Source organism: Rhinatrema bivittatum, chromosome 3, assembly GCF_901001135.1.
Source record: "Rhinatrema bivittatum chromosome 3, aRhiBiv1.1, whole genome shotgun sequence".
NCBI classification, from domain to species: Eukaryota; Metazoa; Chordata; class Amphibia; order Gymnophiona; family Rhinatrematidae; genus Rhinatrema; species Rhinatrema bivittatum.
Window position 1 is genome coordinate 292,015,640 of NC_042617.1, and position 26,191 is coordinate 292,041,830.

The 26,191-nt window shown below is 45.7% G+C and overlaps 1 protein-coding gene and 1 long non-coding RNA gene across 5 annotated transcripts in view; one reads left to right on the forward strand and one right to left on the reverse strand.

The window, feature by feature from the left end:
* LOC115087587 overlaps positions 1-26,191 on the forward strand; it is a 108,952-nt gene that overhangs the window by 19,655 nt on the left and 63,106 nt on the right. The window contains exon 3 of one of the 2 annotated variants that reach the window (XR_003855548.1): positions 24,932-24,999. The exons of the other annotated variant lie outside the window; for it this stretch is intronic. This is a non-coding gene — a long non-coding RNA (uncharacterized LOC115087587). The remainder of the gene's footprint in view (positions 1-24,931; positions 25,000-26,191) is intronic. 2 annotated transcript variants of the gene reach the window in all.
* Positions 7,319-26,191, reverse strand: part of BIN2 (bridging integrator 2) — an 83,137-nt gene continuing 64,264 nt past the window's right edge. The window contains exons 7-13 of one of the 3 annotated variants that reach the window (XM_029594955.1): positions 24,425-24,510; positions 23,668-23,743; positions 22,999-23,081; positions 20,759-21,665; positions 10,807-10,887; positions 8,990-9,085; positions 7,319-8,165 (exon numbers count right to left, since the gene is read on the reverse strand). In XM_029594955.1, coding sequence (XP_029450815.1) covers positions 8,055-8,165; positions 8,990-9,085; positions 10,807-10,887; positions 20,759-21,665; positions 22,999-23,081; positions 23,668-23,743; positions 24,425-24,510 — 1,440 coding nt within the window. In that variant the 3' untranslated portion in view covers positions 7,319-8,054. Of the gene's footprint in view, positions 8,166-8,989; positions 9,086-10,806; positions 10,888-20,743; positions 21,666-22,998; positions 23,082-23,667; positions 23,744-24,424; positions 24,511-26,191 lie in introns of all 3 variants that reach the window. The other 2 variants (XM_029594954.1, XM_029594956.1) reach the window with 2 other exon arrangements.

Below are 26,191 nucleotides of genomic sequence, written 5' to 3' on the forward strand. Positions count from 1 at the left end.
ATAATTATAGCATTTTAAATCTTGTTTTCATGCATGCTGCTAATAAATTAATTGACCACTTCATAAGTGTCTGTATTTTCTCCCTAAAGCTAATGAATTCGTATCATAAGGTTATTGGTTAAATCTACTGTAAGGTTATCTACACAAGATATTTCCTACAACAGGAATTGTGGGAGATGCGGAGCTCACTGTGTTCCCAGCATCGCAGGCTCCTTTTATAAGAATTGTGACAGGGCAAAGGCAAAGGTGGCACTGGGAGGGGAAGCAGGCTCATTTAGGGCAGCCCCTGCAGAGCAGTGGGGCCTCTCTAATTTGGTGTCCCTGACTTTGCTAGAGCAGGAGAATGCTTTGAATGATCCAAGCCTTCCTCTACAGTCTCTGAACCATTTTTTTTTTAGCATTCCACCCACTGCCTCCAGCAATAGGACCCATGGGGCCTCGAGGAGGAGTGCAGGGTAAGATCCCAGCAGTATAAAAAATGTAAGGTGCAAGGGAGTCATCCATCTCCCCAAGGGGAAGGTTCCCATTCTGATAAGGGAGATTTCACTGCTCATCTGGGAGATTTCCCAGATGAGCAAGAAGAAGGGGAATTAATTGATCAGACAGCCGCCGTGGCAGTCAGGCTCTTTAGGAGTGAGGAACTGTGGGTACTGATATCCAAAGTGACCCAGCCCTTGAAACTGAAGGAGGAAGGACCAAGAGGGGATCCAATCTTTACAGGAATAAAGAAACCGCCTAAGGCCTTTCCAGTCCACATAGTCATACCGGAGATGCCAGGGACAGAGTGGGAGTGGCCTGACGTGACATTTTCAATGCAGGAAAGCTATGGAGCAGCTGTATCGAGCACCACAATGGAAACAGGATCAGCTATTTAAGCTCCTTAGAATAGATGCGGTGGTAACCGCGGTTACAAAAAGACCACAATACCAGTTGAAGGAGGGGCAGCCGATCCACAGGATAGGAAAGTGGAATCAACACTTAAGAGAGCCTTTGAGGTGGCTAACCTTTCGCTCCCGGCAGCCATTTGTGGAGGATATATGACATGAACATTGGTAAGGTGGATGTAGAGTGCAGAGCTAGAGGCATCAAAAGTCAGCGGGGCAGAGGTGGCATGGCTGGGGTCAGCAGCAGCCTTTGTAGCAGATACCCTGTATGATCTTGTGAGGTCATCAGCCAAGCAAGTGCCAGTGATGATCTTGGCGAGATCACCTACTGTGGGTAAGGAATTGGGCAGCTGACTCAGCCTCCAAAGCCAGATTAAGTAGGCTTCCATCTAAGGGCAGACTTCTGTTAGCAAAAGACCTGGGGAATCAAAGCCCCAAAGGTTGCCAGAGGACAAAGGCAGGATGGGATCTAAAGGAAGCTCGGGATAGTCTTGATCTTAAAAGAATATAGACCAGGTAGGTCTTCCAGCTCACACAGATCCAGGCCACTGGGGGAGCCAACACAGCAGCACAGGTGAGGTCCGGGATCCAACCAAGGGGCGCAGGATCAGTGGTTAGCACCACTTCTCGTTCCCATCGGTAGGAGGACAGCTACAACGATACTACGAGATGTGGGTCCAAGAAGTAATCAGCTGGGGATATGCCATAAACCTGAGAACTCCCCAAAAAGGGCACCTTTTTGCCCTTTGCTTGGAGATTGCACAAGAAAGATGTAGTGCAAGCAACACTAGACAGATTTCTACATTTACGGGTAATAGTACCAGTCCCAATAGAAGAACAAAGCAAGGGCAGGTACTCTATTTTGTCATCCCTCACCTCTAGTCTGCAGCACCTCCAGCATGATGCTGCCTCCCAGGAACACTGCTGAATTTCTAGCAGTTCCTGTTCCCCTTTTATAGGGCCTGCTGGCTGGACTTCCTGTGACATGCACACCCTGCCTAGTATAAAGGGAAGCTCAGTGCCACCTTCCAGTGCCTTCGCAACACGTCTCCTGCTGCTTCTGCAGTACTAGTTGCTACAGCATGTTCCTGTCTTTTTTTTTTTTTTTTTTTTTGTTCCAGCCTTGCCCTATCCTGTGTATCTTGTTATTTCTCCCCCTGGCCTGATGGTTTGTTGCCTTGACCTCAACCTGGACCTTGATTCTGCTTTCCTCTCTGCCTGCCATGACCTCAGCCCTGCCACTGACCTTTCATACTTCTACCTTCATTGTACCCAACCTGAAAAGCCCTACCAGCCTCCAGAACCTGCAGGCTTATCCCAATGTGATAGCTAAAGCCAGAAGAATGCCGGGCTGCCTGGAGAGTGGAATAACCAGTAAGGAAAAAGAGGTGATAATGCCCTTGTACAGGTTCTTGGTGAGGCCTCACCTGGAGTACTGCGTTCACTACTGGTGCCCGTATCTCAAAAAGGATAAAGACAGGTTAGTGGCAGTCCAAAGAAACGCGACCAATGCTGACACCCTCACCATTTTGGAAGACTTATGAGGAGAGGCTGAAGGATCTGAATATGTGTAGCCTGGAAGAGAGGAGGTGCAGGGGAGATATGATACAGATATTCAGATATCTGAAAAGTTTTAATGATGGGCAATCATCAAACCTTTTCCAATGGAAAGAAATAATAGAACTAGAGGTCATGAAAAGAAACTCCAGGGAGGACGACTCAGAACTGTCAGGAAATATTTCTTCATGGAGAGGGTGGTGGATGCCTGGAATGCCCTTCCGGAGGAGGTGGTGAACGCAAACAGTGAAGGAATTCAAAGGAGCTTGGGATAAACACTGTGGATCCCTAAAGGCTAGAGGATGGAAATAAAGAAAAGAGTGTATGGGGGTAACTTGCTGGGTGGAATTTGCTACTCTTAACAAATAAGCCTTCGTACTGTTAATGCAACTCCATCATTGCTCTCTGCTTCGATGGCAGTGGGAAAAGGGGAACTGGATTCAGACAGCCACCAAGGAGGGCATTGACTTTTACGGTTTGGCGAACAGATAAACATGGGAGTAACTTGTCGATACAGCTTTTATTGCCCTTAATCACTAAGCCTGATAATTTTGATGCAGCTCCATCATTGCTCTCTGCTTCCATGGCAAGGGTTAAGGGAAACTGGATTCAAACAGCAATCGAGGGCCCTGGGAAACTGATAAGCATGAGGGTAACCTGCACATTGCAGCAGATACTGGCATAAGCTTGCTGGGCAGACTGGGTGGATCATTTGGTCCTTTTCTGCCATCATTTCTGTGTTTCTATGTTACACTTTTTTGTCCAGTGCTGGACCTGAAGAGAATAAATCAGTCCCAGATAATGCTCCTTTTTCAGCATGGAAATGTTGAGGACAGTAATCGCCACAGTAAGAAAAGGAGAATTTCTATCAGCTCCAGATCTCTGAGATGTACCTCCACATTCCATTAGTGTTACCTGTGCTTTGTGATACTTGGAAATCACTACCAAGCGCTTTGGCTTAGCCACATCCCCCAGGACCTTTACAATGTTCATGGTAGTGGTGGCAGCCTCCCTGCGCAGGAAGGGAATAAGATGATTAGTTAATAAGAGCTGATTCCTTACAAGAAGGGTGCCAGACAACAGTCAGAGACATGCAGAGAGTGGAGAGGTTATGGTGGAACCATTGCAGCTATTGACCTACCTTGGGGTAGAGTGCAATACAAGGCCTAGGGAGGGTTTGCTTAACAGATAAGAGAATCCACAAGCTGCAAGCCAAGGTGGGAGGCATTCGGGAGTCAGCCTCCTCAGAAGCCTATGAGTACCTACAACTGCTAGGCTCAATGACTGCAACTATAGAAGTGGTTCCCTGGGCGAGGGTCCGCGTGCGCCCACTGAAAAGGAGTCTATTGTCCAGATGGTCACTGCAGTTTCAGGAATTCAGCAAGGCACTGCATCTGACAAAGCATGTTGAGAAAAGCCTAGACTGGTTGGCTTGTCAGGGCCAGTCTGGTAAGTGGGGTCAACTTGGAACCCCCACAATACATGGTGGTGACCAAAAATGTGAGAACAGGATTGGGGGGGGGGGGTACATTCCCATGGAGAGATGGCACAAGGGACACTCGTCCAAGAGGGAACAGACCTTCTCATACAAATACCTGGAGACTTGAGCAATAAGACTGGCTCTAAAGAATTTTTTACCCAGAGCAAAAGGAAGAGCAGTAAGGATTTTCTGAGATAATGTCACAGTGGTGGCTTACGTCAACAGACAAGGTGAAACAAGGAACCCTACAAATGACAAAGGAAGCAGAACCACCATGAGATGGATGGATCAATTTCTCTTGGAGATATCTGCTATACCTAGCAGGAGCATTCAACATAAGCAGACTTCTTAAGCTGCCAGATGCTATACCCAGGAGAATAGGAACTGGCTGAGGAAGCCTTCAACCAAATAGGAGCCAAATGGGTCAATCCCCAGTGGAATCTAATAGCAACACAAAAGAACACTAATGTGAAGTTGTTCTTCAACCGAAGAACAGAAGGGGGAGCCAGGGGGATAGACACCCTAGCATAGATCTGTCCCAGAGATGCATTAGTGCATGTATTTCCACCTTCGCCAATGGTGGGAAATGTAACATATCATACTAGTAGCCCCACACTGGACGAGGCAACTGATATGGAGACCTGGTCAGGTTCTAGATGGGAGAACCACTCAGATTCACTCAGAACAAGGGTCTACTACACCAGGGACTGATGCCCATGGAGGACCCAGCGAGGTTCTGTCTTATGACATGGCTCTTGAAAGGAAGATACTCAAGTCTGATGATATCAACCTTACTGAGGACCAGAAAAAGGTCTACCTCATTGGCCTATACCAGAATTTGGAGAATATTCGAGGTATGGCGTAAAAGAGGTGTGCAGCCAAAGAAAGCCCAGATACCTTCGATCCTACAGTTCCTCCAGGACAGACTGAATAAGGGCTTAGCAATTAACTCACTAATGGGCCAATGCAATAAAGTGCACAGGTTTATTCCTGGTTGGGCACATTACACTAATACCTGATGCAATAAGATTAGCATGATCAAACTTGCACCCTAAAACATGTGTAGCCGAAAGCTACATTCCATGTAGATGAAGCTATTTCCCTCTGATGCAGGAAAGTGTCGGGTGCCCAACTCTCATCTTAATGTGGCAAATGTACCTCCAGCCCCAGAGGGTGGAGTAAAGTCAATTCGCAAGTCCAGGGCTCTTGAGAAATAAAAAAAAAAAACTGTCCTGTATTACAATGAGTGTGTCTTCCTACTTAGTATCATTGTGGCACTTTAATTTACTGCTGGCGGTGAAGAAAAATAAATGTATATTAGCTTGATTAAAAAACCCCCCAAAAAACAATGTTCTTATGGCAACACAATTTAGATGCCCAGAGCAAAGAGCGCTTAATATAAGGCACTTCAGCAACCTCAGCAAAATAACAAAAAATCGGCCTGAAGAAGCGGGATAAAAATGGATGCTCGTATTGTGCGCCCATTGTAATTGTGGGTGCCTGAAGCAATTGAGTGCTATGGACGCACAAGTCTCCCCTGGCGCCCCCTCATTTAAATACTGCAGGGGATGTGACTGAGTGTGCAATATGAAAATTGGTGCTCATGTTATTGCATCGGCCCCTAAGAGTTCAACTAGCCACCATAGCATGCTACCAGGAGCAGGTTAGATGGGCCCCATTACTATTGCACGTGGATATAGCCCACTGTGTGAAGGGGAGCAAGCTGCATTAGGCTGCCAGTAAGAGCACTTGTCCCACCGTGGGACCAGAACTTGTTCCTGAGAGTGTTAACAAAGGCACCATTCAAACCTCTTAAGAGAGCCCCTCTATAAAAGATGTAACTTTAAAGAAGCATCTTGTTATCCTATAGAGACCCTTATCTCTCCTTTTCAAGTGAGAAAGTTACAATTAGATCAGTCCCAGCCTTCTTACCAAAGATGGTGTCAGATTTCCACTTGAATCAAGTAGTTACCTTACCAAGCTTCAAAAAAGGAAAATGCCAGGGTTAGAGAAAAGGGCCTTAGGTTCCTAGATGGCAGGACCTGGAAGCCACAAATGAGTTTCGAGCCTCAGAAATGCTCTTTGTGCTGTTCGCAGGAGCCCACAGAGGTAAAGCAGCCTCAAAGGCATCAATTGCACTGTGGATTAAAGAAGCAATCGTGATGGCCTAGATATTAAAGGGAAAACTGAAACCAGAGGGGCTAAAAGCCCACTCTGAGAGCACAAGCAGCATCCTGGGCAGAGCACAGGCTAGTGACCCCAAGAGAAATTTTCAGGGCTGCCACATGGGCATCCTTCATTCCTTTTATGAAGCATTATAAGCTGAATGTTCACAAATGAAGAGACACAGCACTTGATACGTGGATACTAGAAGCAGCGCTAGGATACTCCTACCTGGGATAAGTAGGTTCAATTAGATCTTACCTGCTAATTGTCTTTCCTTGAGTCCTGACACACCCGTACAGAGCCCACTCCCAATAAGAGATCAAACACAAAAAAATGTATGTATATGGTTATTAATTAAGAAGGGAATAAGAAACTGCGGGGCCATGTTCCAGGAAGGAAATGCAGCGCAGGGGAGAGAAGAGCAGAAGTGATGCTCAATCTTATCCTATTTTGTTTGCTTTTGTGTTAAGTTGCATGATAGCTATTTGTTAAGTTCAAGAAGAACCTCACCCTTCAGTTTGGGCAAGAGACTATTGACACATTCCCTGCTGCGCCAGGCTATATAGGGAGTGATGTCTGCTGGTAGAAGATGCAAGTCCCACTTGTCTGGACAGGTCTGTCAGGACTAAAGGAAAGACAATTAGCAGGTAAGACCCAATTGAACATTTTTATTTTATTTATATTCCACTGTTCAGGCACTTCTTCAAAGCAGATTACATGCAGGTATTTTCCTATCCCCAGAGGGCTCACAATCTAAATTTGTACCCAATGAAGGTAATGCCACTTGCCCAATGTCATAAGGAGCAGCAGTGGGATTTGAACCTTGACTTCCGATTCACAGACCACTACTCTAACCACTAGGCCATTCTTCCATTCCTGTTACTGTCTACAAAAAAGTAAAAAAAAAAACAAGAGAAATGCTTAACAAGGAAATGGATGAAAGTCCCTCTCTAGGGCAACCAGTTATTGAAAGAAAAGGCTGGGAAGGTCCTATAGAGGTCCTTCAGGCAGGATTCCATATCCCTACTCTATCTGAGATGTGTGTGTACGTAACCTGCTTTTGAAAACCTTCAGTGATGGAAGTTCACTAGGCAGAGACACAGCATGGACAGCTGAAGTGCAGCTCATCAGAGCTCCATGCAGGTAAACCATGATTACAGCACGGCAGCTGAAGAGTGGACCTTCATTAGAGCACTAGGCATGCATCATACTGATACAGGTAACACTGCAGTCAAAAGGAGATTTTTTTAATAGCAGGAGTCATGGCTGTTAACAAAAGGTACGTGCAGTAAAATAACATAGCAGACGAGAGAAAAAGATCAGCTGACACAACCTTGTGTGAGTCTTCATTCATTCTGCATAAATTTCATTGTGTGATGAGTTCTTTCATGATTATGTCTCAGTACTGAAAGATAAAATGCCCTTTCATTCCTGTGCAATATAGCTATGAAACCACTGGCCACTCACTACTCTTACCAATTAAAAAGATTTCTGTTTTAAGATAGCAGAAATGGCTAGAGTCCTCCTAAACAGAAATTAACCTTTTTTGTGGCTCTTTTTTCGTTCTCGTTTTAGCGTGTGTGTCTTTTTTTTTGGTTTTTTTTTTAAATTCCTATTTGTTCCCACTTTGGTTTTTTGCTTTCATTCATTCTTAATTTGTTTGTGTATTTTTTTCTTTTATTCATTTACTTATTTTACCTCATCTTGTATTTTAAAGTATAATCTGGTTTCATATCAGTACCCCTGTGCCTGAAATAGGCACAATTTCATTTTAGGATTACTTGTTGGCTCCAGGTCATCCAGGATGGGCCAATCCAGTTCTGGTTTTGCTTCCAGTGCATCCACAGATTTGTTGATCTGGTTTTCCTGAGCCGTGCAGGGGCAGAATCGGGACTGACTTGGCCTGTCCCTGATGACCTGAAGCTATTTGCTGATATCCAGTTAAACATTTCAGATGAGCATTGCTTTTATTCTGACCCAATCCTCTTGGTGAAGTCGGGAGGGAAAAGCCTCTTGTGCTGAAGCAGTGGCTCTTCCTGCCAGTCTTCCTCCTTGATGCCTGCCAGAAAACCATCTTCCTGCAAAGATATATAAAAAAGAAACAAAAATTTATCACAAACTCAGGGGAGACTGAAGAACACTTATGGAAGTACATTTCCTGTAGACTTTTTCTCTAAAATGACCTTTGCTTTCAGGGCTGGAATCGCTCTGCCTGGTCTCCTCCCAGCTAGGGGATGAATCCCTGTCTCCTGTTCTCTACACGGCAGCAGGGACAGGTGGAGCCAGGCCTAATTTTGATTCCATTGTATTCATGGGACTTTTTGTTCCAATTTCTGCCAAAACAAAAATCAGAATCTGCAAGCTCCCAGAGGCAGTGGGGTAAAACCAGGACTGGCCCAGCCTAGTACTGATGACCTGGAGCCATCCTGTACCTTAGGGAGAGCAGGTTCCCCAGGTCTGTGTTTGTTTTAGCTTCGCTGAATTACTTGCATCAGCCCACTAGAGGGCACTGAACTATTAGTTTTGGCAATGGAGAGTGCACCTGTGATTATGTTCCAGCAGGCAGATAATGCCGGCTGTCTCTGGTACTGCCATGAAAAAAAGCAGCTGGAGGAGCGTTTGCCCTTGCAAATTCTTTATGAACAATACCCTTTTTGCCTTCATTGTTCTCTCTAAGCTCACAGAAACATATTATAAATGACTGAGCAACTGTCACAATTCTCAGGGTCTCTGTGCTATGGTTTTTTGCAAAATATTTTGCTAGCTTTTGACAGTTAGTGCAAAATGTTTTGCATGAAATCCTACAGATGCTACTACTTATTGCTCTAGCATTACTAAACAGCAGAGAAATTACACGGGCAGGTCCTTAGTTGAGACACTATTGACAACTGGCTGTGCTGACCTGTTCTCCTGAATTGGGCATCACCAGGATGATATCTCCCTCCTCAAATTGTAGGTGTCCTGTGCTCTCAGATGCATAAGCCTGGATCGCTTCAACCTGCAACAGAATGAAGTTTCTAGTTTATATAGTGGAACCTTCCCAGAACTCCAAGATCCCTCCAGCCCATGAAGCAGGTCCATCCAGGTCATCAGGGACAGGTTGAGCCATTCCTAGTTTTATCTCCAGTGTCTCTATGGACTTGTAGCATCAATTTTTCTAAGAAAAACAGAGCTATGGTTCTCTACAGCAAGGATCCTCAACCCTGTCCTTGAGACACGCTGAGCTAGGCAGGTTTTCAGGATATCCACAATGAATATGCATTGCCTCTATTGTACCTAAATCTATCTTGTGCATATCCTGGAAAACCTGACTGGCTATGTGTCCCCTGAGGCCAGGGTTGAGAACCCCTGCTATACAGGAGTGGGCACTTCTCGTCCTCAAACAGGTCATGTTTTCAGGATCTCTTGAATTAATTTGCATGAGATAGATTTGCATGCATTTCCATTGTATGTAAAAATATATCTCATGCATATTACGAAAATCTGACTGGGTAGGTGTATCCCAAGGACTGGGTTAAGAACCACTGTCCTAAGAAAAGTGTGGCATCATATAGCCCAGAAGTAGGCAACTCTAGTCCTGGAGTACCACAAACAGGTTTAGTTTTCAGGATATCCGCAATGACTATACATGAGATAGATTTACCCACAGTAGAGGCAGTGCATATTCAGTGTGGATATCCTGAAAACCAGACTTTTGTGTGGCACTCCAGAACTGGATTTGTCGACCTTGATACAGCCTATAAGTAACAGGGAATCCTAGGGATAATGTAGCATCACAGAACCTGGAAGTGACAGGAAATCTCGGGAACAGTGTGATACCTCAAGACCAGGCAACAGCACATGATCCATTGAAGAGTGAGACATCAACTAGTCTGTCAGCAGCTGGAAATTTGTGGACCAGAGATTCCCAAATCTGTTCTGAGGGCCCCCAGCCAGTCAAGTTTTCAGGATATCCACAAAGAATATGCATGAGATAAAATTTGCATGCATTGCCTCCACTGTAAATCTATCTCATGTATACTCATAGTGGAAATCCTGAAAACCTGACTGCTTGGTGTGCCCTGAGGACTGGGCTGAGAACCATAGCTGTATAGAGCCTAGCAACTGCACATCACAGTCTATGAGCAATTGGGAATCCTGGGGACAACAGGACAGCACAGGGCCTGACAACAGCACAGGATCCAGGGAAGAGTAGGACATCACAGAGTCTAAGTGGCTGGAAATCTTGGCAACAGTGTGATGTCACATAGTTGCTAGGAATCCTGTGAGGGACAGGGAACATCACAAGACTGAGTGGCAGGGAATCGTGATAATAGTGTGCTTGGTATCCTGATGACAGTGTGACATCTTAGAGCCTGGGAGCTGCAGGTGATCCTGGGGACAGTGTGACAGCTGACTATGGTGGAGGAGTCTGCCCATCCATGCTAAAACTATGTATAAAGTTTAGAAAATTAAACCTTCAAAGAGGTGGATTAAAGCGCAATGAACTATAGAATATAATACTGGGGAAGGTAGCTTCTCTTAATTCAAGAATATTTCTCATGATGGTGTAAGTCCCTTTAAAGCCCTTTAGAAAGCTATGGATGAGAAGTAGTAAATAAATGGAAAGTTCCCATTTGCTATAATATAGAAGATGATAGTAGATAAAGCCCACCCAGTCTGCTAGTACCCATCCACATCTTGTGCTCAGCTTCTCCCTCCGAGATCCTCTGTGCTTACTTTGTACAGGAACCCCAGGGACTGTCTGATCTCTTTGTTATCACCTGATGAAGAGGGGTCTTCGGCTGAGCCTGGTACAACCTGGAACAGAAATGCAGCGTGTAAGGGAGGTGAATTCCAGGTGACACCTGAAATTGCTTTTCAGCATTCACGTGTCCATGTATTTCATGGTCCATCAGCTTGAGCTGCAGAGCCCTTGCTGCTTTGGAAATGGGGTTGCTGGGTACATGGATTTCATAACATTTGAAGTGATGAGATCTGATCTGTGAATTTGCTCTGTTTATCTTCTTGGGGGGGGGGGGGGGGGGGGGGAACGACTTTTTCTTACCCAGGGAAGCCGTCTGGTCACCACAGAGAAATGATGAGCTTGATATGCAAAAGCTATAGACACTTAACTTTTGGATTTAGAATTTTTCCCAGGCTTGGTGCCTGAACTTAAGCACCTTAAAGGAGGGTCGGCACAGGACGAGACCAAATTTAGGTGCCTTAAGTCCATATAGGCATCTACATTCTGCCCTATAAAGCTCCCAAGTAAGGTGCCTTAAATCAAGTGCTTTGCCCTCTGGAATATTAGGTTCAATGTATCCAGTAGGATTGCCAGCTGGCTTCAGTTTTTAAGCATAGGTTGGTCCAGATCTGCTTTTAAATTTACCCCACTGCATGCATGGACTTGTAGTTTGGATTTCCCTGAGAAACGGGAACTATAAGCCTATGCATTGTAAATGAGATAGAAATCAGGACTGGATCCTCCTCTAGTGAGAAACTAGAGCCAGATGGCAAGCCCTAGTGCCCAGAGGAGAGTAGTGTGAAATGGATTAGACTTGATGTATTCGGTCTTCCTTCTATTAAAACTATCTGACAATAGTCGAGAGAATGTTAGGCCTAGAAGAAAGACAGTGAGCTGTCAACACGAGTTATCAGATTGTCATTCTTCACCCAATCCTTTCAAGAGGTGCACACACAGCGACCGAAAAAGGAAAATTGGTTCTTGCCTACTAATTTTCGTTCCTGTAGTACCACAGATCAGTCCAGGACAGCCGGGTTTTGCCTCCCTTCCAGCAGATGGAGACAGAGAAATACTTCGAGAGTGCCCCCTCTTAAGGCTAAGTGCTGCCTGCGTCTCCTCAGTATAAAAGTATCAAAGCAGATAAAATTTGTAGAAAATCGAACAGTCTAAGAACAAATCAGCAATGGACAAGAAGAACTAACGTGTGTAAATGTGTACATTTGAAAAGAATAACCCTGAAAAAAGGAGGATAAAGGGAAAAAACTTAAACCCTTCAACAACCGGTAAAGTATCTGCTTATCCAAAACACAGCATAAAACAACGGACTCTCCAGAGCAATTAGTCCAGGCGGGCATCTGGACTGATCCGTGGTACTACAGGAATGAAAATTAGCAGGTAAGAACCAATTTTCCTTTCCCTGTACATACCCAGATCAGTCCAGGACAGCTGGGATGTACCAAAGCTTTCCTAACCTGGGTGGGATCTGGAGAAACCCGCTTGAATGACACCATCCCCAAAAAGAGCACCCGGAGACTGAACATCCAACCTGTAGTGCTTGGCAAAAGTATGCAAAGACTTCCAGGTAGCTGCTCTGCAAATCTCCTGCGGAGAAAGCAGCTGGCATTCTGCCCAAGACGTGGCCTGAGAACGAGTGGAATGAGCTTTGAAACCCTCCGGCACTGGGCGATACGACCAATGTAAACGGAAGCAATAGCCTCTTTCAACCGCCGAGCAATAGTCACCTTGGATGCTGTACTTCCCCGTTTGGGGCCACTCCAGAAAAGAAACAGTCCGACAGTCGGAATGGATTAGTAACCTCTAGATAACGCAATATGACTTTCTTAACATCCAAATTTCTGAGTTCTTTAGCGTGAGGATCATCCTTCTCGAGATTAGGAAAAGCCGGGAGCTCAACAGACTGGTTCACATGAAAAGCAGAAACTACCTTGGGTAAAAAGGAGGGCATCGCTCTTAAGGAAACCCGCGAATCGGAGATACGCAGAAATGGTTCCCTGCACAAAAGGGCTTGTAGCTCGTAAACCCTTCTGGCTGAACAGATTGCCACCAAAAACACTGTCTTCAGAGTGAGATCTTTCAGGGTGGACCTCTTGAGCGGTTCAAACGGCGCATGCCACAAGACTTTGAGGACCAAACTCAAGTTCCAAGGACTTGTAAGTAATCCCAGGCTCTGGGCACCGGGGGGGGGGGGGGGGGTGTCCAGTAGATGATGTAACTGCAGCTTGTCTATGCGCTCTGTCATAAGGAAAACCTTGCCCACTTGAGTATCGAACTGAGCCCCTAGAAAATCCAGAGTCTGCGAGGGAATAAGATGACTTTTGGCATAATTGATGACCCAACCAAGCGATGTCAGCCTGTCCAAAACCCTTTGTACCGCCTGCTTGCAGAGATCCTCCGACTTCGCTCAGATGAGCCAATCGTCCAGGTAAGGGTGAACCAACACCCCCTCCCTGCGGAGAGCCACTGCCACCACCACCATGACTTTGGTGAATGTTTGCGGTGCTGTTGCTAGACTAAATGGTAGGACACAGAACTGAAAGTGCCTGCCAAGGATCAGGAAATGAAGAAACTTCTGATGTTCCTTGCAGATACACTTCTGTCAGGTCTAATGAGGCCAGAAACTCGCCACTGCGCACTGTCGCAATGACAGACCGCAGGGTCTCCATTCGGAAGTGGGATACCTTGAGAGCCTTGTTCACCCCCTTGAGATCCAGAATGGGCTGAAAGGACCCGTCCTTCTTCGGCCCCACAAAGTAGATGGAATAGCGTCCCGTTCCCCGCTCTTCCTCGGGAATGGGAACAATAGCCCCTAGGGATTGCAGCCTGTGGAGGGTCTGATGGATGATCTGCCGCTTTGTTAGAGAGCCGCAGGGTGATACCATGAGGAGATCTTGGAGAGGACGAGCAAATTGTAAAGTGTAACAGAGTTTGATAATCCTTAGAACCTATCGGTCTGATGTGATCTTGACCCATTCCTCGAAAAAGAGGGACAGCCATCCTCCAATGTCCAGGATAGAGGAATGGGTCGGCCGGATCTCACTGTGAAGGCTTGGAGCCAAAGGAACTTTGGGCCGGCCCCTCCTGGCCTGCTCAACGGCTGCGAAAAGACTGAGACCAGGGCTTCGATTGCCCCGAAGACTGACGGTTTGCTGGACCAGGCACCCTGTTCTGGCAGAAGCGTCATTGCCCCCAAAAACGAGCATGTGATGGAAGAAAGCCATGAGTGTTCTTAGGCCTGTCCTCAGGCAGCTTATGGACCTTGTTGTCACCCAAATTCTTAATCAGCTGCTCCAACTCATCGCCAAACAAGAGCTTGCCCTTGAAGGGCTCCGAGCTGAGCCTTAGATGAAACATCAGCTGCCCAATTTCGCAACTACAGAAGTCGCCGTGCGGAGACCGAAGAGGCCATGGTTCTTGAGGAAGTACGAAGCAAGTCATATAAGGCATCTGCCCCATAAGCCACCGCTGCCTCCAGGCGCTCAGCTTACGCTGTCTCCTGCGACGGGAGATCTTGTGTGCTCAGCAACTGCTGCACCCACCGTAGGCTTGCCCGAAGCATATAACTACTGCAGACGGCTGCCTGGATACCAAGGGCAGAGTCCTAAAAAATCCTTTTCAGGAGTACCTCCAGTTTCCGGTCTTGGAGGTTCTTCAGTGCCACCGCACCCGCCACCAGGATGCTGGTCCTCTTTGTGACTGCGGACACTGTGGCATCCACTTTGGGAACTTTCAAAAGATCCACAACCTCTTCTGATAGAGGGTATAACTTGTCCATGGCTTGACCTACTCTGAGACCCGCCTCTGGAACATCACACTCCCAGGCCATAAGCTGTTGGAGCATCTGATGGAGTGGGAAAGTTCTGGTCGGGACCCTGCAAATCTGCCAGAACCGGATCCACTGCATCTGGAGGCGAATCCGCCTGAGGGAGGACGAGACCAAGCTTCTCCAACACGTAGAGGATGAGAGGCTCCAGCTCCTCCTTATGAAACAGACGGACGGTTGGTGTACCGTCCGGGGGTGTAGCATCCGCAAGGGCGGCCTGCCGTGAAGGAGATGGCTCATCTTTCCGGGGCACAGGACCCCGGATTTTACGGACCCGATTTGAACCCGAGGGTTCCTGGCACCTGGGGACTTTAGGAGGGGGACCCTGAGGAAGAAGGGGCCCTTGCTGGAACAAACTAGCCACAAATGCTTTGTGCATGAGAAGCACAAAGTCTGGAGTAAAAGAATGCCTAGTTGGCCCCTCCCTCCCCCCCCCAGGGGGGGAGGGAGGGGCTCGTCTTCAGAAAGGTCCAACAAATTGGCCCCAGGGTCCCCTGGACTAAGAGTCGCTGCAGGGAAAAGCAGCAGTGGGAGATCCCCTCCCCTAACCGCTCTGATTTGAGCGTCGGCGAATGTCTTCAAAATGGCCGCTGTTCCCACGCTGACAGGGAACGGATCGGGCTCGCACAGACGCGAAGCAGGACGTTTAGCTGCACTGTGAGTCCTGGTAGAAAATCCCAGTGCTGCGTTTCAAGAGCCCTCCCTACCGGGGAGGCAACGAGAACACCCCCCCCCCCCCCCCCCCGAACGAGAGAGGTGCGAGGCAGTCTCTCCACAGGCAGAGCGGCATGGCTGCCATGAGCAAGAGCGGGGCCGACGGCACCCTGAAGAACCCTCCCCCCCCCCCCCCCGGAGCCGGTTGCACAAAGGAAAGGCGGGAAACAAAGAAAATAACCCGACCTACCCGCAGAGCCTGTGCCGAGCCTTGCCTGTCATGTTTCTTTTCTTTCTTTTTTTTTTTTTTACAAATACCCTCCAGAAGGGTGGAGGGGGGGAGGGACCGGACCACCAGTGTTACCCCGGGCGCCTCACAAATGGAGGGAGCGCAGCGGACTTCCCAGACCAGCTTCCGCAGCACCTACTACCTGGAGGGATGGTCCTACTGGAACTTACCGACCCCCCCTGGGAGGAAGCTGCTACAGACCGTTTAGCCTGACTTCAGAGCCAGGAAAAATAGTGGAAAGTGTTCTAAACATCAAAATCACAGAACATATAGAAAGACATGGTTTAATGGAACAAAGTCAGCATGGCTTTACCCAGGGCAAGTCTTGCCTCACAAATCTGCTTCACTTTTTTGAAGGAGTTAATAAACATGTGGATAAAGGTGAACCGGTAGATATAGTATACTTGGATTTTCAGAAGGCGTTTGACAAAGTTCCTCATGAGAGGCTTCTAGGAAAAGTAAAAAGTCATGGGATAGGTGGCGATGTCCTTTCGTGGATTGCAAACTGGCTAAAAGACAGAAAACAGAGAGTACGATTAAATGGGCAATTTTCTCAGTGGAAGGGAGTGGACAGTGGAGTGCCTCAGGGATCTGTATTGGGACCCTTACTTTTCAATATATTTATAAATGATCTGGAAAGAAATACGACGAGTGAGATAATCAAATTTGCAGATGACACAAAATTGTTCAGAGTAGTTAAATCACAAGCAGATTGTGATAAATTGCAGGAAGACCTTGTGAGACTGGAAAATTGGGCATCCAAATGGCAGATGAAATTTAATGTGGATAAGTGCAAGGTGATGCATATAGGGAAAAGTAACCCATGCTATAATTACACAATGTTGGGTTCCATATTAGGTGCTACAACCCAAGAAAGAGATCTAGGCGTCATAGTGGATAACACATTGAAATCGTCGGTTCAGTGAGCTGCGGCAGTCAAAAAAGCAAACAGAATGTTGGGAATTATTAGAAAAGGAATGGTGAATAAAACGGAAAATGTCATAATGCCTCTGTATCGCTCCATGGTGAGACCGCACCTTGAATACTGTGTACAATTCTGGTCGCCGCATCTCAAAAAAGATATCATTGCGATGGAGAAGGTACAGAGAAGGGCTACCAAAATGATAAGGGGAATGGAACAACTCCCCTATGAGGAAAGACTAAAGAGGTTAGGACTTTTCAGCTTGGAGAAGAGACGACTGAGGGGGGATATGATAGAGGTGTTTAAAATCATGAGAGGTCTAGAACGGGTAGATGTGAATCGGTTATTTACTCTTTCAGATAGTAGAAAGACTAGGGGGCACTCCATGAAGTTAGCATGGGGCACATTTAAAACTAATCGGAGAAAGTTCTTTTTTACTCAACGCACAATTAAACTCTGGAATTTGTCGCCAGAGAATGTGGTTAGTGCAGTTAGTATAGCTGTGTTTAAAAAAGGATTGGATAAGTTCTTGGAGGAGAAGTCCATTATCTGCTATTAAGTTCACTTAGAGAATAGCCACTGCCATTAGTAATGGTTACATGGAATAGACTTAGTTTTTGGGTACTTGCCAGGTTCTTATGGCCTGGATTGGCCACTGTTGGAAACAGGATGCTGGGCTTGATGGACCCTTGGTCTGACCCAGTATGGCATTTTCTTATGTTCTTATCCTGTCTAATTCCAAGACTGTTCTTCCTTTTTTTTTTTTTTGAAAACCCCAACCGGGCCAAGACCGCAGGTTTTGCACCACCTTCATCTGCTGGAGACAGAGAAATACTGAGGAGACGCAGGCAACACTTAGCCTTAAGAGGGGGCACTCTCGAAGTTTTTCTCTTTCTCCATCAGCTGGAAGGGAAGCAAAACCCAGCTGTCCTGGACTGATCCGGGTACGAACAGGGAACACGTGCTGTCCCACAGATGCTTGGCAATGCTGGAGGTTTAGTGATTTATGGCATCTGAGATCAACTGGACTCCTCCCCATAACTGACAGAAGGATTAGACCACATCACTAGCAGAGATCCCTACAACTCTATCACTGAGCAAAAGGATATGGTCTTCTAGAACAGTGGTTCTCAACCTTTTTTCTGTCGGGACACACCTGACAGATGGTTCTCACATGCGTGACACACTGACCCATGATCGTCACGGGGCTAGATGTAAAAGTTCAGTTTGCATCCACGGGAACCCCCCTGACCCACAATAATGGATGTAAAGCAGAATTATGACATTCCCCATTCAACTCACTCTACAAAAAAGATATTCTGGTTCTGGTGTCATCTCAGTAACAGCAACTCAAACTCCTTCTACTTCCAGGCTCAATAGCCCTACTTATGAAAAGACAGCAGTTTACCACCAATGCATGTCCTCTTGAGAAAACACAACAAATAAGACTGATAAAACTCTTACATGCTAGTAAAATATTTCATCTCGGTAACAGACACAGAACCGACCTAACATACTCCCAGGATCTGTAGTAATGCACATAAACTAATCCACACACATTTACACTTGTATTATGGAATACACTCAAACAGGAGCAACCCTATCTATGAAAAGGCAACAATATAAATATTAAATCAGGCCCTAAAAACCAATACACCTCTTATTAGGAAAACAGAACTAGCAAGCAGCTATAGATCCCCACACAGAAATAATTGTAAAACTATACTAATAAGCAGAATAAATGTTTCTAAATAGCTATGAACAGAATAACATCCAACAATTAAAAACTATTAAAAACTATTAAATTCTCCAAACACCAATAAAATATTTCAAAAAAAGCAGACACATCACATAATATTAAATAATTAAAATGGCAGTCAATCAAGAAAAATAAACTTAAAAAGCCACCTTTACTTACCCCCTCCAGCAGCTCTCCTGCTCCTCTTCCATGCAGGCCGTAGCACACAGCAGAAGCAGCAGTAGAGGCTAAGCTCTATACTCATGGTCCTCTTCCTTAATGCCCATGTCTCTCACACACACACACACCATACCAGTCATGCCCCCATGACCAGTTTCTGTCTCTCACACACTAATCATCTCCCAGTCTTTGACACACACACCAGTCACCTTCCTGAACAGTTTCTCTCATGCCATACACACACACAGGCTTCCCACTCCCGTGTTCTACTTACATATACGGGCTTCTCACTCTCATAATCACTTTCTCTGTCTCACACACACTCACCAGTCTCCCATGCTTGTTCTCTCCACATGCACAGGCTTCTCATTTCTATAATCACTTTCTTTCTCTCTCTCTCTCTCTCACACACACCAGTCACCTGATCTCTCTCATGCATACACACACAGGCTTCCCACTCCCATGTTCTTTCAGATATACAGGCTTCTCACTCCCATGCTGTATCTCACACACTCCCAGCTTTCTCACTCCCATGCTCACTCTTCACATGCACAGGTTTCTCATTCCCATAATCACTTTCTTTCACACACACACCAATCACCTGATCTCTCTCATGCATACACACACAGGCTTCCCACTTCCATGTTCTGTCTTACATATACAGGCTTCTCCCTCACATGCTGTGTCTCACACACACCCAGGTTTCTCACTCCCATGTTCACTCTCTTCACATGCACAGGCTTCTCATTCCCATAATCACTTTCTCTCTGTTACACACACATACATACACACACACACACACACACCAGTCTCTCTCATTTCCATGCTCGCTCTCCACTGCACAGGCTTCTCATTCCCTGAATCACATTCTTTCTCTCGTATTCACACACACCAGTCTCTTTCTCTCACACACCCCGTCACCTTACCAACCAGTCTCTCGCTCTCATGCATGCACACACACACAGGCTTCCCACTCCCATGCTCTTTCTCTCACATAATCAGGCTTCTCACTCCCATGCTTTTTTTCACACACACACACCCCCTCCCCCCCCCAACACCAGGCTTCTTACGCCCTTGCTTTCTCACATACCCAGATTTCTCACTTCCATGCTTTTTCTCTCTCTCACACACACACACACACATCAGTCACTTCCTTGACTAATGTCTCACACTCTCACATACACATCAGTCATCTCCCTGAGCAGTCACTTTCATTGTCTCTCACATATACACCACATCAACTCTCTGACCAGTTTCTCTCACTCACAAATGTGCTCTCAATCACACGCAGGCTGGCTGCTTCTTTCTCTCACTCACTTCCTTCCCCCCCCCCCCCCCCCCGGAGCACAAATGGAAACTGCAGCAGCCTCCTCCTCCAGCCCCCGCAAGCCAAGAAAGTAGAATCCCATCGACCGCGGGAGGCTCAAGCTGCTCTCTCCTTTCTTGATTACCGGCTGCTTCGATTGCCCGGGGGCCGATGCTGCTGCTGCTGCTGCCGCTGCTACTTTATCACGCGGCACGGGCCGGCTCTTTCTCCTTCCCGCGCACCGCGTATCACTTCCTGTTCCGGGTCACGGGGGGGGGCGCGGGAAGAAGAAAAGGCCCAGCCACAAGTGCCACAGCTTCTTTTAGCGCCGCTGCTGTTCCCGCTGGGCTTGAACGTTCTGATAGCCCGGCGGCAACGGCAGCAAGGAAGAAAGAGCAGCGGGAGAGACCCGGAGCACGCGACACACTACCCGGTGCTTGGCGACACACTAGTGTGTCGCGACACACCGGTTGAGAACCGCTGTTCTAGAACATCATGGGTGCCACTTTCCTACTATTCTGAAGTAAACTTTTCTAGTATGTTTTGGGATCAAGGACAGTGGTTCACAAACCCAGTCTTCATGAATCCCCCAACAGATCTAGTTTTCAGCATATTCACACTGAATATTCATGAAACATAAATTCGGCATGCATTTAGACAAATTACTAGGTTGACTTGTATATTTACCCTGAAAAACCAGACCTACTGGGGAAGTTCCCAAGAACTGAATTTGTAAGCTCTCAATCTGGAATATGATGTTCTGCTGTGACGTTGTCTGTTCTGGTCCCTTTTAAAGGAATCCATTCCTTCATGAAAATTATTCGCTGTATTGGAAAATTCCCCACATCCTTACACAACTTTATTCGCTTGGCTTGAAGCACCCTTTCCTTTCTTTGTACTCATCTTCTATCCAGAAATGAGTAAAAAGATCCCCTGCTGATTCTGAAAAAAGGTCCTTATAGGTTGATGACATTCCACCACCCCGTCATATGTTTGTTACCTGCTTTGCTGTTACCTCGGGGGAGTCCCCCATCTCCTCCAATCTCTTGTCCTTGCTTGGAGCATCTTCATAGTCTCTGGAATGCTGGGAGCATTCCCCTTCAGTGGCTGCCTCTTGCCGTTGGTCGCTGTTAGCTGGTTCATCATCCATATTGGCTTGATCACTTTTGGCATCACCTGCATTCTGAGAAGCGTCTTTTGGTGTAAAACAAAATGAGCTTTGAGCTGCTGCTTCATCTATCATGAACTCCTCGGCTAGCTTCCTGCTTCTTTCTGACTGACTTGGTTCATCCTGGACTTCTTGTGGTTGAAGAGATCCTCCTGTGTCCCTCTTATCTTTTGAGTCAGGATGAGGTCCTTGAGGAGGAAAACTACCCTTACATGGCTGGGAAGTGGAACGCTCTTCTTCTTTAAGCATGGCAACCATTGCTTCTGCATCAGCACTGTCCTCAAGGTCATCCAAAGAATGGGCTTCTACTTGTGCTGTGTAACCAAAAGATGGAACTCCAACCTCAAGCTCTCCTATGCTTGGCTTAGATGAACTGGCTTCAGGATCTATATCATCTTCTGCTGCTGGTGTCTCATCAGAAGATGGCTGGGCATTTCCATCTGAAACACTAATCTCAGACTCTGCTTCTCTCATTGTCGGAGGAGAATTTGCCTCAGGGGTGGCACTGGTTTCTGTTTCTTCCTCCGATGGTTCCTTGGGATCACTGGCGTTTTCAGTTGGGCTTCCATCGACTGCTTCATTCTGCGTTTTGCTGAGTTCTGAGGATGTGGCTACACTGTTCTCGACTGAAGTGGTTTCCTTATTAAAATGTACGGCAGGTGAGGTGAGAGTTTGATCCAGGCTGTTCTCTGAAGCAGCAAATGAGGTGTTGGAAGGACTTAAGGGAGCAGAAATCACCAGTGAAAGCCTGTTACTGAAACAAGAAAACACATTTTTTCAGTTCTTGCGCATAAAATTATAGTTATAGTATCTAACCACAGTGACTAAATCTTGAATAGAGGAGTCGAGATGCCTAGCTACAACTGACCATGGATAAATTCCCTCTATAATCAAGGGCAAGGGAGATTTGTTTTGTCTTTATAGTGGAGGTGATAAAGACCTGGAGTAGTCTTCCACTGAATCTGACTGAGGCATCTTCAGCATTGTTATTTAAAAATAAACATAGTTCAAGGGAACTTTTTGCCTGCAGTTTTTCAAAAGAAAAGTACATACATGTACTTTAGCTTTGAAATTTGCCCCAAGAAAAAGTAACTGCAGCAATTTGCACCTCCTTTTCCTGCAGATATTTTTTACACCCAAAACTGTGCACATGGTTGTAAAAATCTAAATCTGTGGGCATAGTTTTCTCCCTCCGATCTAACTCCACTCTGGAAATGCCTCTACTACAATGCGGGTAGAAATATGTGCCATATGGAATAATGCATGCATTTTTTACCTGCCTTGGGAGGGCACAATTTCCAGATGGGTGATTTTAGTGGGTAAAATACTTTTTTATCCATACAAACCCCTTTGAGAATTGCTCTCTTTAAGCTTAAACTATGAATGGTCATCTAGGATGCTGGAAGAAGGATGAACATGACAAGTAATTGTCTTAATCTGAAAATTATGCAACCATGTAATTTTCCCACTCAATAAGACTGTCTGTCTTTGCTGGAATAGCACCACCAAACTTCCAAAGAGTCATGGCCGGCCAGACAGAGAGGATGTGGTAAACGGAGGACCCTGGACACCCTTTGTACTGTCGCATCATGACAAAACAATGCCTGAAGTCATGCAGGGACTTCCTCGCGACAACAGGAGTAATTAACACCAGACCTGTGATGGGCCCATGAGGGGATGCAGCGGGAGGGACTTGGAGATCTTGCTGTTGGAATGAGCTTGGGAATTAGAGCAACTGAACAACTACTTGCAAGGGCAGAGGAGCAATGGACTCTCTGGAAAGCCCTGCGTGACCTTGCCTCTCTATCCACGTCAGCAAGTCAGAGCCAAGATTGCATTAGGGGGATATTCTATGAGCCCTGAGAGGCAGACCATTCAGCACCTTTTGGTCTGCCCACTGCTTAAGGACATCACCTGCAGAGTGCAGGATCTTGCTGAGGCCAACTTACCAGCGCTGAAATGCACTTCTCAGTGGAAAACAATATGGCTTTGGTGGATGGAACCAAAAAAGAACAATAAAACGTTTACCAAGCAGCTGATGTGTACAGCAATGGAGCCAACCTGAGACTGGCGTGACGGTGCTTTACCTGTTTACTCCTTTAATGACAAATACTTTGTTGGAATGCTGCTTCTCCAGTTTGCTCATCACATCGTACAAGTCGTGGTTCAGCTGCAAAAAAAAAAAAAAAAAAAATACAAGAGAATGAAACGTCACACCTGAAAACACAGATCTCCATCTTCAGTGTTCATTCAACTTTTGAAGGGTGGGAAAGCTAAAAATGATCTTCCAAGAAGAAGCTGTGTTGGGTAGGGCTGGTGTCCATGATGACAGCCATGATCCTCACCGTAACTCTCCATAGCTGAGATATTGAATTGGGTGTGTTTTGTATGGTGATCCCACAGCCCTAACCATAACCAACTATGATGTGGCTTCAACCTCCAAAATTAGATAAGCATATGTAACTGGAGGCACAGAAGACTGAAAACCACATTTATTTAAGAGCAGCCTTTTTTGGGGGGCAAAGTAAAAAAAGAAATGTATTAGACTTTCTTCAGTGAAATGCAGTTGGAGTGGGTGGAGGGATGCCAGAGCACATGCAACCCACTAATATATCCAACATGCTTTTATTTCGAGAGATGAAAAGCATGACCCATCCCGTGAGCAGTTTTGTAAGCTGGTTTATACTTGTTATATATTAATTTGGAGTAAGCAGGCTACAAATCTTTTGAACAAATGAAAGTAAATGAAACTGCACCTTGCTCATTTCCTTGTAGAAGATATCCCTTAGGTTGGAGATGTTCTGAAAGATGGTTATGTAACATCCAATCCGGCTGGGGAATGAAATAACACAAAGAAGCCTGAGAATAAGTCAGGGAGCCTGAAAGGCGATCCCCAGGACGTGCGGGGACAAGAGGGAGCTCTGGTTAATGAACATGGGTGCTCGCAGTCACATCCATCACCTGCCCAGGCCATCTCTGGGATCCATTTAGGATCTGGTACAGCACTATTAGCACTGAACAGGCATCCGCAGGTTGTCGGAACAGCAGCAAAGGAAGACGATAACAATAATAATAACGTTTTTGACTGATTCGGGTCCAGTGGTTTGGCAAGGAGGGTGGGAAAGGTTTCTCTGAAATGGGACAGTTTCCCAACCAGGAGGGCTCACCTCTGTATTGAGCATCATCCTAATCTACTCCCCCTTCCAGATTTAAGTGCCTCTGCTTCGAGATGTGCCCTGCACCCATTAGCCAGGTGACCCATACTCGGGTACTACCTGCATGTATGCACTGTTAACTCCTCTCCATGGAAAATATCCCAGATGCCTTACATTTTTTTTTGTTTTTGTTTTGTTTTCTGGAATTCTGCTATCTCAAGAGACCATTGAGGCTGTCACAGACACAACTCCAAAGGTTAACAACATGGATGTTCTGGAAACTGAACGTGAGATCACTTTATCCTCATTCAGGCTCCCAGATAAACTGGATGGGTTACTCTGATACTAGAATGCTTACCTGTTATACAGGACGGGCAACTCATCCCTCAGCTCCCTGTTAAGGTCTTCAAACACGGTCTGAGCTTTATTAAACTCCTCTTCTGCCTGCATGAGAGAAAGTAAGTGCTCAGGCTGACACAGGGCCGCACCAGAGGTGTTAGGAGACTGCAGGTGATCGGCTTATTTCCAGCCTCAGTCTTTGCTCCAGTGAGTGTGCAACGGTGCCCTCTCCTGGCGTGATGTGTGTGAGAAGCCAGAATGACAGCAGGAAGTGTTCAGCAGTTATGCTGTAAGGATTTTATTACTGGTCTTGTGCTATAAAGATTTTTTTTTTTTTCTGTAGGCAAAGAATGGGGAAAAGTCATTTTTGAATAAGGCCTTTTGTTGCTTTATACTGCTTAATTTTTAACCCCTCCATCCTCTGCTTTTTTTTTTTCCTGGCAGAAAATCACCACTGCCTGTGTCTAAGCATAAACCCATGCCCACTTCTATAACTGGCTACTTTTTTTTTTTTTTTTTTAATTAGGCTCCTTCTTATGGATTTGCAGAGAAGATTACAATTAACTGAAACTGCAGCACCCCTGCAGAGTTCCAGTAAGTAGTGATATCCTGCAGAAAACTGGATTTGCTGTGGATTGCAAGCTTCTGAGACTCACCTGGGTCTCATTGGGCTTACATCAGGGATTCACACTCTGCACTTGCCTCACCTGCCTATGGAACATCAGCTCCAATGGTGGCAGATTAGAATGGGAGAGCACCTCAAGGAATCATTGGCTGGCAGGGAAAATCTAGGGGAAGAAGATTGGCAGTGGGAAAAACTAAAAGCAGATATTGTAAAGGCAACTAATCTTTTTGTTAGAAAAGTAAATAAAGGTAAGATGAAGAAGAGGCTGCTATGGTTTCCTAAAGAAGTAGCTGAAAGGTTAGCATTCATAAACTACATGAGATCGCAGAAAGAAGATAGAATTTTTAATTTCTAGAGCGTCCTATATGAAAGTGGAAAAAGAAAACTAGATCACTAATTAGAAAAAAACATAGTGGAATTGGAGCAATTACCCAAGCAAAATTTATCTAGAGCCATACTGCAGCAGCTAACAAAAGCCGGAGAGGACTTTAATATGCTAGAACTAGAAGCTCTAGCGCATCATATGGAATTAGCTTGTCAGACAGACATATTTCGAGGGTGGGAATAAGGCGGGTAGGCTCCTTGCACACAAATGAAACAGGTTAACACCCAGAATAATGTGATTAAAATTTTAAAAAAGTAGGAGAGATATTGACAGCTAATTTGGATATAAGAACACAATTTCTACAATTTTCTGAAGAACTATATAGTGCAAAATGATCACTAGTAAACGATGAAATTGAAAAATATCATTGTAAATGATTTACCATGACCGAAGTTAGATAAGGAAAACCCTTCTTTGCTGGACATAAAGAATCTCAAACCTGGAAACTCACCAGCATTAGATGGCTTTACGGCTAAATGTTATCAATAGTTTGTATCATGTTTAGTGGTGCCTTTGACAAAAAAATGTTTAATTTTCTCAGGGGACAGGAGTCCTTACTACCGGGTTCCAATCTGGCTGGTATAACAATAATAGCTAAACTGGGGAGAGATCCAACAGTGTGCGGATCATAATGCCCAATATCACTTATTAAAAATTCTTGCTAAAATACTAGCGGACCACTTGAATGGAATAATAGCTTCAATAATTAATTCAGACCAAGCTGGCTTTATTCCTGGTAGGATGGCAGTGAACAATATTAGGAAAATTGTGGATAT